The sequence below is a fragment of the Haliotis asinina genome, chromosome 14, assembly GCF_037392515.1.
Source record: "Haliotis asinina isolate JCU_RB_2024 chromosome 14, JCU_Hal_asi_v2, whole genome shotgun sequence".
Lineage (NCBI taxonomy): Eukaryota > Metazoa > Mollusca > Gastropoda > Lepetellida > Haliotidae > Haliotis > Haliotis asinina.
The window spans coordinates 17,885,653-17,903,681 of NC_090293.1; the positions used below are offsets into that span (position 1 = coordinate 17,885,653).

General features: G+C 38.0%; 2 protein-coding genes across 2 annotated transcripts in view; both read right to left on the minus strand.

The window, feature by feature from the left end:
* LOC137260970 (rho GTPase-activating protein 39-like) overlaps positions 1–18,029 on the minus strand; it is a 186,157-nt gene that overhangs the window by 147,728 nt on the left and 20,400 nt on the right. Inside the window, exon 2 of the mRNA XM_067798561.1 lies at positions 16,809–16,910. Within this exon, the coding sequence (XP_067654662.1) occupies positions 16,809–16,910 (102 nt within the window). The remainder of the gene's footprint in view (positions 1–16,808; positions 16,911–18,029) is intronic.
* Positions 1–18,029, minus strand: part of LOC137260980 (MOB kinase activator 3B-like) — a 357,679-nt gene that overhangs the window by 128,996 nt on the left and 210,654 nt on the right. The gene's annotated exons all lie outside the window — the stretch shown is intronic.

Genomic DNA, 18,029 nt, shown 5'->3' on the forward strand with positions numbered 1-18,029 from the left:
TTGTGCACTTACAGAGGACTAATTTGGTTTCAGGACCAAACATAATTTTGTTCAAAGACATTCCATGACAACAAGATCTTAGCAAAAACCTACAGATATCAGAATTTTAAAATCATAACGTACCGAAAAAAATCATTGCTGACGGTACACTGTACTGACGGTTTGAAAAGTTAGTGGAAACACTGTATGACATAACTACTTAATGTTTTCTCTTGTTCTGCAAGTATAAATGGATATTACATTGGGTACATCTGACACTGACAATACTATTCCCATTCATAACTGTAGGCCTCTGCCATCTAAATCTCTCCTCCTCCTCCCTGTAGTGAGCTCAAGGCAAACCCTTTCAGTACTGACACCACACTGTCAACAATTACACACAGTTGTAAGGTAAACAGCATCTCATTTTGAAACAAAGTAGCATTGTAACTAGGGTCACATGCACTGATGGATGTACTATCAAACACATGCAAACAGAACACCCTAACTTTCATCCAATATCACCATGGTTGTGATGATTTTCGACAGAAATTACTTAATAAAAAATAATACATATCTTTCTGTGTACAGCATGTCAGATACAAAGGAATACAGAGACATTAAGAGGATCTAATATAGACTTGCATAAGCCTCTCATGAAAGAAAGGTTTAACACTGAGTAAAACAGCTGGAAATAAGTCAAATACTTATTGTTGAACACCCAACGAATGATCAACAAAAGCAGCAACTAAATTATCACTGTTGCTAACACAATGACAACCATGATCTCTAAAGCCATTCAGCACAGTTTTGTAGTTAGTGTTCAATAGAGTTTTTCTTCAGCCATAAAATCAAATTAACAAAAAGGCAAGGCAGAAACTGCTCTGATTTCAAGACTTACAACCTAATTCATGTAATTTAGATTCTTTTAGTCGTCTTGATAAATGGGTAAAAAGACGTCTACAAAAGCCATGATTTGACCATTTCTATTCCACATTCAAACATTTCTCCAGCACTAGAATACAAAACTATTTGTATGCCTCACACAGCAACCTAAGACCAGTCGTACACAAACCATCCCCTAATTGATCAACATTCCACAGCAAATGAATTGCTTCCACAAGAAACTCATGATACAGTGAGAGTATGGTTATTACAATTCATAAACCTTTACAAATAGACTAACACCACTATCTCCCCAGAGATTGGCTCATTTGACCTTGGGCGTACAAGCCAAGATTCAATGAGTCGGACAATCGATGAACATGAATCGACAAAATCATTAAACATGTAATGAATAAATTCATCCTTCTCAATCACTGCACGTGTACCGGTGATGGTAGAAGTGAATATTTATGTTTATCATTATGTAAATAACACCGTTCATTCAAGAATTGATAATTCCCAGTCTCGTCCTTGTTACATAGCCTTACCGATTCCAAGTCTTTGTGATCAATATTCTCCATGAATGAGAACTGTATTTCATGAAATTATCATTATTCCATATCTTGTCTGAACATTTACTTTATCCAAATGTCTTGAATTTCTTCTGATAATAATCCTGTTAGATGCCATGGTTATGTGAGTTAGTTCTAGAAAGGTCATCAGAAATAAGTAAATGGACAAATTCTTACAACCTATAACTGCAAGGAAAACCCTTCTCTAAGTCCTCTAGTTATCTCAGGAAAGCCTGTTTATACAAATAATAAGGTAAAGCAAGGCCTAAGATAGGCAAAACCTACGGGGAGGAAAGCAAGGATTAACTAAATCCACTGCAGTCCTAATAGTATTGTTCTTAAGCCAGTTACGTTACTAATCAATGAATGGCCAAATATAGCTGGTCTCTCTAGACATACAAGCCAGCCGACAGAGCTTTACCATAATGGGTCTTTAGTAGCAGTTCCAGTCTGTTAGTGTTAAAACAGGACCAGCCTCACAGGACAAATTTTACAAATTAAGATTCTTTTTGCTTGCAGGTCCTCATCTGTATCACAGTCCCTGAACTGCATTAATTCCCCTTCCCATTAGCTCTTTCTGCAATGCTAAAACCTTAAATGTAGAAAACATACATTAACTCATGTTTAGGATCTCCCAACTCAATGGGGTTCCTTTTCAATTTACGAGGAATTAGTTGTAAAATTATATACATTCAAAGACTAAGGATTAGTCTAAGCAGGGTCTATCAATGTTGAAAGCGTTGAAAGGAGACAGACTGCACTGAAATGTCACAAGTCTTGCTATGACTCTACTTGATGATAAGTCCATGGATGTAGACTGATTCACCTCCATAGGCAAGTCTGGATAAGAAGTCAGTAGGGACTATTATAGTGTCATGTTCATATTGCTTCCAACTTCATTGGGCAGTGAGTAGACTAGTGCTTAAAGCGTTCGCTCCTCATGCCGAAGACCTGTGTTTGATTCCCTACATGGATGTTTAGCCTGTCATACAGACTCTGAAACAATATTATCCAAAAATCCTATGTAAGTCCAGAATATGTGGCAAGTCTAGATTTCAGCTGTTTCAGGAAGGAATTCTATGGGTCCATTTTCATCATACTTTATGATTATAATATAATGGACAGTTTCTTCTATAAAATAAGTTCATTTCAGAAACTGAATGTTAGTCAAGGTTACAATGATAGAAGCTCATTTCTGGTGTCCTCTACTGTAAGTTTTAGTGTAACATTGCTGAAAAATTGCTACAAGCAGCATAAAACCTCACTCTCTAGCTCCATTACTATTGCCTCAGAGACTTGTGCAAGTGTAATATACTGTAAACAGCCAAAGTTTTGCGACCATTTAATTTTTGTGAACTTCGCATCAGACTTCATAACACAAGAATAAAAACACGCGATAATAATTAATATAGATATATCATTCATTCTATTCAGACCAGTCAACAGTACAAAAACAATATAGGTGTCACTGCTTAATCACGTGTCACTGCTGGGCTAATCTGATCAAGATCACCTCACGAAAATAAGAAGGTGTGAAAAGGTTTTGTGACTCGCAAAAATTTAAAGGCACAAAAATAAGACAGTTTACAGTACTGCATTATCTATACACATTGTTTAAGAACACAACAAGTCCAACAGGTTATTGACAGGATCTCTGTAATCTTAGCAGGCCAAAGGGCAAACAGTTACTTCCACCTCATATCCTATGTACACCCTGACTGTGGAATACATATATGTTTACAGAACCAACACCAATCACGGTTACATAAAAGCTAGTCTAACAGCTGTATTCCAAACAGCGTAGTTAGCCATGACAGATGTAAATGATGTATTGCCTGTGAAACAACATCTGTATAGCATGAATTTGTTCAAGTAGCATGAAAGTAGCAGCAGAAAAACAAAACACTTGGAAGGCAGAATCATATTACATAATAAAATATTTTGACTGAATGTTAGACTAGCTGTAAACTCCAAAAATGAAACTATTAAGTTATAAAATCTCAAACAAGCTTCTGGTGAAAACAGTTTCAATGGTCTGAATCTAACATTTCTCTCAGCATTTTACATGAATTATTATTGTTACAATGTAGACTGATCAGCTGAGCCGAGTCAGCAAAAAGATGGGTAACCTGACTTAATTTCTGATTGCTTGTTTACATCAATGACTGAGATTGTGTAGCTTCATGGTGTAGGTGTATGTTCACCGAGAATAAAAGTTCAGTAAAGTTCACTGCCCATAAGAAAATACTTCTCCCACACAGTGAAGTATTATTTCAGTAAACTTAAATCTCAGTTTAAAACACTGCATACCTGATAGAAAATACACATGGAAACTACCATAAATAGGGGGCGACATTTATGGGCTTGATTTATCACTGGCAAATGTAATATCTGATGTTATTCCCTGTTTTACTGTGAGATATGTTCATGTAAACAACTGATTTGTCTGTGAATGTTTTGAGACAGGACTCATTAGTTGGCCAGGGTATGATGAAATTTGTCTAGCAACTGACATCATGACTATATGACAGTGATTCAGGGACATGCACAATGATAAAAATCAGATGATACAATGGACCCTGCTTTACGTACTGACTGTTCATGAATATAAAAATGATTCATATCTTTTCCCAATGTCTTATACAGTAATTACAAAATCTGAATACACAATGCCATTTTTAGCACATGTTAAAATTACAAGATCTATCAACTCATAGTGAGCTAGTATGGTTTTACGCTACTTTTAGCAATATTCCAGCAATATCATGACCGGGAACACTAGAAATGGGCTGAACACATTACACCCATGTGGGGATTCAAACACAGGTCTTCAGCATGACGAGCAAACGCTTTAACCACTATGCTACCCCACTGGCCCTATCTACTGATAGGTCTAATGTTTGATGAAGACCAGTTCTAACCAAAACTTTACGGGTTCCCTAATCAATAATTTATTTAGCTGTACCATATGTTCTGTTTTACATGTTAGACGCTTGATGATTATGGAGAAATTCCTTCACATGCCTGAAGCAACTGATCTATTCTTAGGATCTGGATCGTTAGCTGTGAAAAATAAAAACAAATTTCTTCACCACAAATCAGCATGAACCTTGCCCCAATTCATCTTTACCAATTCCATGCCTCAAGACAATAATTACAGAGAAACACATGCCCTCACATTACGTCAACATGAGACTTGTTTAGTTTTTTTCCCATTAGTCTTCAGCTTCGGGCTAACAGGGATAATGCAAAGCTTACGTCAATATGACATGGTGCCATGTCTTTGGCCACACATGAACACATCAATATGTCTGAACTGAATGTCAGCATGGAGGAGAAGGTCCTGAGGACATTATTGGAACCCTTCTGGTGCTGCCATTCCTGGTCACCTGCTACCAAGGCATAGATTGGGACTGTAACAATCACTTTACTTGTTCTATTAACAACTTGCTCTTCATTGGTTCATCAGCAGCACCATGTGTCTGGAGGTCAAGGGTCATCACAGACAGTTAGACAAGCTGAGTTGGACTTGTACATGGTTCTCAAGAGCTCTTCTGGTTTGGACATGGACTTGTGCTTAGAATACATGGTTCTCAAGAACTCTTCTGGTTCGGACAATATCACATTTGATATTTTGTGTGGGTTGTGTGGGTTTATGACTAAAGTCAATGCTCAAAAGAAGCCTATGTCACTATTTCAGGTTAGGAGCCCTTACAGCAGTTGGTCGTAGTCCAGTTGTTTCCCAAATATTACATGTTGCCTAAAACATGTAAATCAGCTGTGACGGCAGTCAATATTGATGGTCGGCGAGTGAAAGATTGAGTGAGTTTTGTTTTATGTCACTTTTAACAATATACCAATGAGATATAATGGGGGGACACAAGAAATGGGCTTTACATACTGTACCCCTGTGGAGAATCGAACTTGAAATGAAGCCCTGAGAATGAAACGGAGCCCTGAGACTTTCTTCATTTTCAGAATGAAGCTGAAGCTAAGGAAATCTAGACTTGCCACATTTTCTAGACTTGAGTGGGCTTTCTTGGATATATATACTTCAGGGTCTGTATGACCGACTACCAAATCTATACAGAATGAGTGAGTGAGTGTAGTTTTATGCCACCTTTAGCAATATTTAAGATATATCACAGTGGAGGACACTGCCCATTTCTGGAATCAAATATAGTCTTCAGCATGACAAGATGAGGCTTTAACCATTCATCTCACCACATCGCCCTTTACTGAATGATAGGCACATGGATATAAGTTATTCTGCCCTAGGTAAGTCTTGATAAACAGACTGTACCGACTTGTTCTTGTGTAACTTGGGAATTATGATTAGAATTAACGATCATTTAATTAGAAACTTGTGTAAGTCTAATAGGAAAAATGCATTGTGTTAACGAAGCATCACCCTCAACTCTCATGTTTAACAATCAATATTCATCAAATGCTATTCTTAATTCGGTGAATGCAGTCTTCATAATGAAAAGTCAAATCGACAAGAGTCATTACGAAAACTGTCAATATCAGGCCTGACCTCCTAGGTTAAACAGTGGAACAAGGCAAATCTTACATGCATATGTAATGAAGTGAGGGTGAGGAGAATAGTGATTGATTCCACCAAGTGTCTGCAAGACTTGTTGACAAGTATAATTAACAATCACAACTGACCAATGGTGGACAGGTCAGTTAACAATATAAATTGCCAGAGATCACAGGTCAGTGATTTAAGATGACATGTACTCACTGGTATTACTCTGACATGGGGCATGAAATTGATGGGGCTCTGTGACAGGTCGCAGTGACCTGGCAGAAATGACTGGCATTGCATGTTTTCCATAGCTGCCAAACTGACAAGCTTTTTAGAAAAAAATGGCGAAAAAGGTTTCAATCTTTTGTTCACTTCCAACTTGACAATTTTAAATTAAAAACTTGACATTTCAAATTCTAACTGAATTGAAATTAAACGGGAAAGGATATTGATGTAATCTGAAATGTTTTTTTCAGAAATCCTTGATTTGTATTTCAGGAGCATTGCAATTAAGAACAACTTCTAAGGTATTCAGGAACATTTTTTACAAATTTCCTTTCCATTTATTCAAAGGCTAATAATGTTAGTTTATTGTCAAACCATACACGGATGATTAACACCTGGCACCTAATCAGAGCCCAATATCACCATGGAAGAAAAATAGGTTAAAAAAACCCCAACAAGCAGCCTCTTGACCCACAACTACATTAATGCCAGATCCAACAATTACCTCAACTTTAAATGATGCCATATCCCTTTCAGAAAGACGTGCTAAACAAACAGCTATAATAGTTTGCTCTTGAATACTGCTGATGTGACGTTAAATATTAACTCACTCACTCACTCACTCAACTTTAACTTGTTCTCTCAAATATCATACAATAAAAATAACATATACCATGCAAGCATGATACTGTGATATAATAAAATTATTAAGAAATTATACAAAGAAGGTTTGATGGTAAGATTTTGACTAGACATCATAAGACTGATTTCAGAAGGTTTTAATAACCCCTAATACCAAACTGAAATTTACCCTCAGGGTATAATTCTGAATTTCCCACAAGACACAATTTCAGATCTTTAACAACTGAAACTGTCAACTCAAGACACTAATTTGAAATTTCTCTGCAGTCTAACTTTGAACTCTATCCCTTCACGACAAAAACTTCAACATTTTAATCTTGACAGAACTTCTAATTTCCTCAGAAATGTCTTGTCACCACTTCGGAGATGTTTTGTCTTTCATGGTGTTCACATTACTGTCTGCAGTTTGTCGTTATTTCTCACACAGAAACATTCTCATCTTTTTCAGTGGTAGGCTCAGGCCCTGATAACAACCTACCTGGATTTATAGATCTATGTTGATAAAAATATTTTATTAACATTTGCTATTCATGGCAAGATCAAACATTTAAGTTAACAGTAAAAGTTTCAAAAAGTAATTTCTATAGAAATCAAGGGAGATAACTTCGGATGCAGTATGTAACTGCTAACCTTTAAAAAATTAATATATGTGTGGATAAATAGAAGATTATTATATGCCAGGTAAAACTACTGAATAGAAATGTACCACATGCACTAGAAGAACACCATAGTCACCAACGCTTTTTGGGAATCAAACCTGGACCGACATCAAACCTTGGCATGATGAATGAACACTACGGCCACAAGGCTACTTCCACTCTAACAAGAATTCATGGAAAAAGCCTCTATCATAAAAATGTAGACCAGACAATACAGTTTCTCTGTTAATACAAAACTGTAAAAAGCATTTCATTTCTTCAACCAGTTTCCTGTTCATAGAGTCAGTCCCTAATATCCGACCCCACCATCAACAAGCATCTGGATCATGGATTCTTTACACAGGATGAGATTGAATGTTGAAAAATACCCCAAGCTATGGGAGATGTCATGAGGGGCAATATGACTGACTTCTCCACAATATCAGTTTACTGCACCTTGGTTCCATAGGCCAGGAAACATTTCGGGAGCAGAGATAGGCCATCAGAAATCAATGTGCTATGCTGACTGTGGAGATAGACAGATCCTGGCTCCAGCCATAGACACCTGAGACAGGGAGACTGACTGATGTATATTTCATTGATCCCTGATATTTACAAGTGCAATAGTAAATGCCACAATGTTCGTGCAGGCAAATATTGTCGACCATAAAGTTGATGAATGGAACTCATCAACTGCCTGCTTTTTAGTTACTGTTCACAAACCTTCAGTAAACAAGGCAGAATATTCAAAGTCCAAAAATTTAGAGAACAGAGATGACTTTAATAAGTTTGACTATTTACAGTTAATTAAATGAAATCTGATGTTTTTACTAGTATGAAGAATCAAATAAAAAATAATGATCAAACTGACGGTCCAACATCAAAAATGTGATCCCATCCAGGTGTGGATGAATCGCTGCAGCCGAATTTACAGTGTTTACCTTTACTAAATGGTCAAATATAAACATGCAGGTAGAAACCAATGTGTTACGGTTTGTCTTCACTGATTGGTAACAAAACCAACACCTCCATCAAAAGAAACCTGGCCAGATTAACCTGGAATAATTTTCTGTCTAACTCTGGTAATCATGTAATGGACGTACATACTAAATTTTCGTTTCTTTTCTAAACTTGTATGCATCTCATGGACAAATATTTTGGTAACTCACAGGTGACTTTCATGCTCAGATATCTCCCTAATCTGAGTTTTTCTGAATTGAAGAAGCAAATCAAGACAAGGAGGCAGTACATCTAAAGATGCCAGTCTGTTAGAGAGTTATTTATAAAAAAACTATAAATTATCATTCAAATTATTAATTATTACCGAAGAGACTTGCACACATCTAATGTCCACCCAACTCAGGTTCACAATACAGGCATATCTGTCTAACTCCAAAAGCAAACCATGGACATCTGCTTAACTCTGGTACAAGTAACACTGAAATACCACCTGGATATATCACAGAACAAACATCTGCCTAACTTGCAGACAATATTTCCTGATCAGAGAGTGTATATACTGGCATATTACACACGCAACTGATGCTGCATCTGTAAAGCTGCTGGTTTTCACAATGCCAGTGCTGTGGATCCTTTATCTAGTCACCTGGGGACCATGTCTGTGGAATGTGGAAGAATCGTCAGGCTCATATATCCCCCGTATATCTTGCACTCTGACAAACCGTTTTCCTCCTATAGGCAAACAGGAATCAATTTCCAAATTGACATGCAATATTTACAACTTGTCTCTTATTGCAACTGTAGTTTGCACTCTAACAATGATTCACAAGCAAACTACAGCTGAAACACAAGTGAATAATCTTCTCCTATAACCTGAAATTTATGCGAATACAATTAAGCCTCTTGCCTAATTTAGTACATAACAACTACAGTCTTGTCCTATTCCCACATTTTTTAGGTGAAAAATTGATTTGCCTCTGCATGTGTTTGTGATGGGAAACACCAGCTGGCAGAATAGCCTTATCTGTTACCTGAAGGCAGTGGGGGTAGCCTAGCAGTTGAAGTGTTGACTCGTCCCCTGCCATAATATTGCTAAAAGCAGCATAGAACCCAACTCACTCACTCACTCACTAACTCTTACCAGAACATGTTTTCATCACCTTGTATGCTTATCAAATAGTGAGGATTATACAACTGACTGAGATTTCTGATTTTTAAAGGTTACTATTACTTATATTCTTGAAAAAAAATCTCAATGATTCAATAATATGAACCGATTAATTCTGCACATTGTCCTTGTTTATCACTGTATGTTTCATTACGGGGATCAATTTGGGCATTCTCTCACATTATGCTGACCAATGTCACTGAAATGACTTATCACCGTCTGTTCAACTGACTTATAATCACAATAACATTGAAGGTTGGGACTTGCTATCGAATTAAATCAGTAAAAACAAACTGACATGCATTACAAAGTCTATCTGCTGTAACTATACTTACATCCAGCTGCTAAATATATGTAAATCATTTAAAAACACCTGTCTGTCTGACAGCCAGGGATGGGTGGTTTTCAACATGGACTGTCAGATCTCAAATTCATCTGCCTCAAAGGGTAGGGTTAAAATTTAAACATGTAAATGAAGATATTTTGAGTCCAGGTTCGTTCTGGTCAGGGCTAGCAAGTTTTACATCTTACCAGCCCTCTGGTCTGGTTGGGAATTTCATACCCTGATCTTAATAAAAAAAACCAACATATCTCATGGCACTGCCTTTTTCATTCCGTTCTTGAATATCGGACAGATCGGACAGCTACTCCAGTGAACAAGCATGGCAGTAGAAGAAACAAACAATGTTCTTTACAGGAGCAATGGCTAGCTGCAACACCTCATCTCATGAAAGCCTCACCTGGGCACCCCATCACTCTAACACGGCGCACATGCACACACTAGCTTGCAAACCAAGTAGAGCACAACTTACGAAATATTTACAACAAAGATCAGGTTTTTTCCCAGCAGTGATGGCCAAGAAAAGGAGATTAACATGTTTCAATTTGTTAACATACACCATTGATGAGAAAAAGACCTTTCTTCATGGAGTAATTGCTCAGGCAATTTCTCAGGCAACAGTGGGTGAACGGTAATATTGACAGTTGTAAATAAACAGCCGTACTTCGGAGAGATGCCAGCCATTACCGTTATTGTTTTGTTTCTTTCCTAGAGATCATGAACTCCACTCATGATCATGAACTAAGGAGAACATGTCCGCTTGGAACAGTGGCTGTAGAGCTACACATATATCACTGTGAGGTGACAAGTAATGGGGTTTATGTGCAAGAACTCCTCCGTGGGACTGCTGGTACTGGTCTTAAGTCTGTTTTATTGTGGCATCCCTTTGAGATACATGCTTCAGTTTAACATGGACGAACCACTCAGACACACTCTACCACCAAGTCCAGGGATTGGGAACTTTGACAGTAGAATTCAGGATTATTAGCCATTTTCTGAATTCAGAAAGGGCTTTTGCCGTTTGTATTAATAGTAAACTTAAAAATCTTAATGGGCCATTTTTCATTCTTATGTGCAAAATGACCCATGGCCCCTGCCAATTGTCAGTACACTGAATGAACTATTACATAAACATTTCACCAAGGAAAGTAACGCTTAGTGATGAAAAGATCACAACACAGAATGACCAGTTCATCAAGTCAACTGTCAGACAAGCATTTTACTAACAAAAGTAACCTTAGTAATGTAAGGGTCACAAAAGTGGTTGGTTGGTTGGTTGGCTGGCTGGCTGATTGAGTGAGCAAGCGAGCAAGCGAGCAAGCGAGCAAGCGAGCAAGCGAGCAAGCGAGCGAGCAAGCGAGCAAGCGAGCAAGCGAGCGAGCAAGTTAGTTTTACTCTACATTAGTGGAGCAATGTGTCTGACAGCACAAAATGGGTTGTTTTCCATACGGACTGCCAGATTCTCAAATTCGTCTGCCCAACGGTCGGTTTAAAATTTTGACATGTACATTTGAAGATATTTTTGTAGCCAGGTAAGTTTTGGTCAAGGCTGGCAAGTTGGTCGGTTGGTCGGTCAGTCAGTTGGTTGGGTGATTCATTGATCAATCAGTTGATTGAGCGAGTGAGTTTTACTCCGCTTTATTGGAGCAATATCAACACAGTACTGAGGAGTGAATGAGTGAGTTTGGTCTTTAATGTCATTTAAAAGAGTATTCCAGTCATATTCCAGTCAGCCAGTTCAACATTGGCTAGAAGCCCAAGTGAGTCATGTCTTCAGCGTTTACTTCTTTCGTTCAACATGTATGGTGCAAACACAAACCTAGAAACATAATCGGGGCGCATTTCCACTCACGACATCAGTTGGTCCCAACTCTTTGCACAGGGCCAGCTCAAACAACCAAGCTGACCTGCAAACTGTACACAGGAAAATATAGTCCATCTCACTGTCCCTCAACCACATTATTTTCCCTATTGCCTTGTCCTCCTGACAATGCAGTCTGTCTCACAATCCCTCAACCACGATATTTTTAATTCCCCATTACCTTGCCCTAATGACAATGCAGTCTGTCTCACAATCCCTCAACCACGATATTTTCACTTCTGCCTTGCCCTCCTGACAATGCAGTCTGTCTCACAATCCCTCAACCACATTATTTTCCCTATTGCCTTGCCCTCCTGACAATGCAGTCTGTCTCACAATCCCCTCAACCACATTATTTTCCCTACTGCCTTGCCTCCTAACAATGCAGTCTGTCTCACAATCCCTCAACCACGATATTTTCACTTCTGCCTTGCCCTCCTGACAATGCAGTCTGTCTCACAATCCCTCAACCACAATATTTTCCCTATTGCCTTGCCCTCCTGACAATGCAGTCTGTCTCACAATCCCCTCAACCACATTATTTTCCCTACTGCCTTGCCTCCTAACAATGCAGTCTGTCTCACAGTCCCTCAACCACAATATTTTCCCTATTGCCTTGCCCTCCTGACTATGCAGTCTGTCTCACAATCCCTCAACCACATTATTTTACCTACTACCTTGCCCTCCTGACAATGCAGTCTGTCTCACAATCCCTCAACCACATTATTTTACCTACTGCCTCGCCCTCCTGACAATGCAGTCTTGTCTCACAATCCCTCAACCACAGTATTTTCCATATTGCCTTGCCCTTCTGACAATGCAGTCTGTCTCACAATTTTTTTCTCTCAGAAATACAGCTTGGCAAGTTTAACACGTGTTAATGAGTCGTGAATTCAGTCACTGTCATTCTAACAAACACTCACACAAATGGATGATCTGGATGCAGGTAAATCAAAATTATTACACGCACAAATAAAAGTGATGCACCAATGCCCAAGAAAAATTTCACCTTTTTCATTGAACCTAATCTGGTGTCCATGGAGCCTATGTGCTCTTGGAGGTACTGTTTCAACATTGTTGTCATGGAATTGATGGAACTATCATTTGTCAATGTCTAGTAGTGTCTGGGAAGATCATAGATCATTGAGATCAATACTTGTTAATGAAATATCAACCTATTAAGGATAATTATCAGAAAAGAAACAAGAATGCTGAAATGTCCAAAAGAAGTATCAACAATGACATATTTATGTAAGGATTACTGACAAATCAGTTTTCTGAACATAATTTAGAACCAGCTCCTAAATAAAGACATCGCACTGTGTATTGTGTGAGTAAATAAAAACTGTTTCATCACAATAATTTGTGTGTGATACCATTGATGACACAATGTCCATATAAGTCATCATTAGTTAATTATTCTCACTGACAATATTTCTGATTATTGATATTTTTAGACAGCCCTATCCAACACATCACTGATCCATTGATCCATGATGGTCCATGGAAAGACCAATCATAAATGTCTGAAGGCCCATGGAAGGACCAATCATTGATGTCTGATGGTCCATGGAAAAAACAAACATCAATGTCTGATGGTCCATGGAAAGACCAATCATCGATGTCTGATGGTCCATTGAAAGACCAATCATCAATGTCTGACAGTCCATGGAAGGACCAATCATCAATGTCTGATGGTCCAATGAAAGATCAATCATCAATGTCTTGGTATCTGTGGAATTACAATCCCAAAACCTCGGCCATATCTGTGTTCATGGTAGGACCATGCATCCATGTCTAGTAGTGTCTAGAAAAGGACCATCTTGACACCACCATGACTGATCGTCCATGAAAGGACCATTCATCCATGTCTAGTTATTCTAGGGAAGGATCGTCCTGACATCTCAGTCATGTCTTAGTGTCCAACGAAGTGCCATTCATCTATGTCTCCTGCCACTTTACCAATGTCTGTGTCCATGGCTTGACAATTCATTTATGATTTAATGTCTCTGCATGGACAATTCCTACATATGTACCACCCATACCAACATAGACAGTACCAAGATATGTACCAGTGTTCCCACACTGTACCAACATGTGTTCACCATGTAACTGTACTTCAATGTGTCATGTTAACCTCCATATGTGTCGTGTTAACCTCCATATGTGTCGTGTTAACCTCCATATAAGCCATCTGTGTCCTCTATTGCAAGCCCATCTGCGTCCCCCTGGAAGCAGCCATGAGGGCACCTGCCCACACATGCTGATCATCACAATGCCGCCCCAAGATCCCAGTGCCCCAGGCCTGTGTGGTCCCAGCATCGTCCCAGCTTACAGAGCATATTACCACTCCCCATTACAGCAAGCCATCAATCCCTGCATCCAAACTGAAGCTGACATGATAAAGAACACTCTTTGACAGATTTATGGAATATGGAGGTTGATGGACTATCCTTCCATGACCAGGTTCACTGTATCAAACAGCAATTTGATACAATGTTAGAAATTGTCACAAGCGTTCTGTTCCTCAAACCATTAAACTGCAAGCCCAAATTTTCCTTTCTATTTCAGATTTCAATTTTATGTTTTCATGTACAATACAACATGAGCTTACTGATCAGATTTTGATTATATTTCTCTAACCTAGACCAATAAAATTCATGAATGACAATGTTCTTCTGGACAACCACCTTCTCTGTGAAGTAGATTGCAACTCAACCACAGCTTCTATCAGAAACGAAAGATTCTGAACACAAAAGTGATTTTCTTCCCCTTCTGATATCATTATAAAATTTAACGATGTCACGTCACTATAAGATATCAAAATGTGATGCCATTACAAATATGCTTAGTGACATAATACCACATATTGTCACTACATGATATCAAGACATGATGTCACATTATGATGCTACAATGACATCATGATCCATCACTATATGACATCATAATACAATGTCACTGTATGATATCACAATATGTCCTCATAATCCATTATAGTGTAACATCACAATATGATGTCACAGTGTGTCACTGCATGATATTGCAATATGACGTCATAATCCATTATAGTGTAACATCACAATATGATGTCACAGTGTGTCACTGCATGATATTGCAATATGACGTCATAATCCATTATAGTGTAACATCACAATATGATGTCACAGTGTGTCACTGTATGATACTGCAATATGACATCATAATCCATTATAGAGTAACATCACAATATCATGTCACAGTGTGTCACTGTATGATATTGCAATATGACATCATAATCCATTATAGAGTAACATCACAATATCATGTCACAGTATGTCACTGTATGATATTGCAATATGACATCATAATCCACCACAGTCTGACATCACAATGTCACAATGTGCCATACAAATACACATCATGGATATGATATCCACATATCAAAAGAATCATGTCAATGTATACAGCCTGGAAAAAAGACATAGAAACATTTATCTCACGGAGTGCCAAATTGCACGTGCAGCTGGGCCGCACAACTCCCTGTATAAAATGTGCTTTTGTAGACAATGTGTTCTAAATGAGAAGCCACCTGGTTACTATTTCACCATTTCAAGTTTGTTTGCTCACAAATCACATACATCTGTTCCCTTGTTTCAGTGGGAATACTTACAGAACTACCACAAGAATCCGCTTGACAGTATTGTTTCATTAAGATCATGTTGAACAGTCATGATAAAACCTATTCAAGTTTTGAAATTCAGTTCCAGTGACAAGAATTTGGACCTACTCATGGCCAAATGAAGCAAAAATATCTTCCATGTTTACATATTTTATTAGTTTTATTCAGTTCCAACTGCACTGGGAACTGGTTCAGAATGCGACAAGTCAATCGAGACTTCCACAATTGGATTTTCCTTGTCCTCAGCACATTTAAGTTATCTCTGGAGAGTGTAAAAGCGTGAATTTCAAAGTTTGAATACAGAATATATTACACTGCTTGGACTTCACTGGCTGCCTTATATTAATGAGCAAATAAACCAAATTAATAATTCTACTTCATCAACAGTGTGTAAGTGTTGTTCAAAGTTATTGTGTAATGGTTTACAATGAACATTAAACAAATGTAAATGCATGAACAGTCATAAAACAGTGAGCAAAAATTACAACCTGAAAAGAAACATATGTCGCTAATTGGGTTATGACTATTCACACAAACATAAACAACACCAAAATCCAATATTGCTGTGTTTTGTGACTTGCTGAAGAAACACTTCTTCACATTCAATACAACTTCCATCTGTAAAATTAGCTCATTATCACATACATAATTGAATGTTTCCTAGGGTTCTGTAAGGCTATAGGACTTCAGTGTATACTGTAATGGTTTATGTCACAAGTTCTGGAATGTCTCATAAATGTGATGAATACCATGTGTCCAACTATGTTAGAAATGTATCTAGATTTGTTTGTCATGCATTTAGTTATTACACATGTGATATGTATTTCTGATTTGCAAATTAAAACATACATAATGTAATGTTACGTCAATTAGGTGTGTTTCCTTTGACACAATAAACATTTCCATTTCAAAAGTGATAATTTCTGCACTTTACCGCATACATTCTCCAGGAAATTCTTACCCTTGCATGTATCATATATATACTACAGTACATTTGGTAGAACATTTTGTATATAAACCACAAAGATGTTCAATTTCACTAGGGACGAATTATGCACAAAGCACAAACATTATTAGATATCACTCTGATTTACCCAAGCTGCCTGTGAGGTGCAAGAAGGTAAACAGTTACATGACCATCTCATCCCACCAGGTACCCATTCACTGCTAAATAAACACTTTCAATTTTGAACAAACTAACAATATGTCACTAGTGGTTCCTTGTGGGCAGGACATCTGTATAATCATGATAATCATACTTTGGTATGGATACTGAATTCCATGGAGGTTTATTGTGTGAAATACGGTATCCTGTAAAATACATGTATTACAAAAGGGGAACTTACATTTTGACCCCTGGGGGTGGATCCCACACGCATTCGCCAGTTGTGAGGTTGGCGTACATGTGCTCCTTGGTCTGGGGCTCGATGATTTCCACCCATTCCCACCTGAAACAAAAATCCACCATACTAACGCATCAGTAAATGAGTGAATTTATTTTTACGCCACTTTTAGCAATATTACAGCCATACCATGGCTGTGGACGCCAGAAATAGGTTTCACACATTGTACCCATGTCAGGAAGCAAACACTTTGACCACTGGGCGACCTCATCATCCTCTCTCAAAAGGACTGCACAATGCCACTGCTATACTTGCATACTGCAATATGTTTTTCAAAGAATGCAGCTGGGATAGAGTCAGCAAAGAACATTTTTTGCTTCTTTTACCAATACTCCAGCAAAACACTTCATACCCATTTCAGGAATCAAAACTGGGTCTTTGTCAGAATAAGCAAACACTTTAACCACTGGGCCATCACTATGGAATTCAATAAAAAATATTTTTTCAAGTTCAAGATATTTATGGAGATGTGATTTACAACATGTGAAAGCTTATATACGAAACTGGTGTCAACAGATGACAAACCATAATAAAATAAAAAACAAAATACAGTCAGCCCAACATCAACACCAGAAAACAATCAGTGTCACAAAAGGCAGACCAGTTCTATAAATAATGTGCTTCTTTTTTGCTAAAATTTCCCTCCAACAGTTCAGTTGCCACACATATCTACTCCCTTTGTAGGTTATACATACCTACTGTCGAGTGTTTAAAGCATTCACTCACCCAAAGACCCTGGTTCAATTCCCCAAAAGGATACAATGTGTGAAGCCCATTACTGGTGTCCACTGTCATGATATTGCTGGAATATTGCTAAAACCAACCTAAAACCACTCCCTTTGTCAAATGTAATTCAACATTGCAAGTTGCACTTGTCGTTGGCTTGTTGGTTGGTTGGTTGGTTGGTTGGTTGGTTGGTTCAATGCCACACATAGCAATATTCCAGAAATACCACTGGAAGCCAAGTGATTTGCATTCATACAATCAATGAAATCAAAACTGATCTGACTCAAAAACAAAACCTGCACATTGATCACCACTTCATGGATCAGTGGCTACCTCTCTCCTGAATTATCATTCCAACTGTGTCTGCGCACTAGTATGTATCACGTAATTTCAGTATGGGGAACTGGTTTCATCACTAATGGATGTGTTACACATACT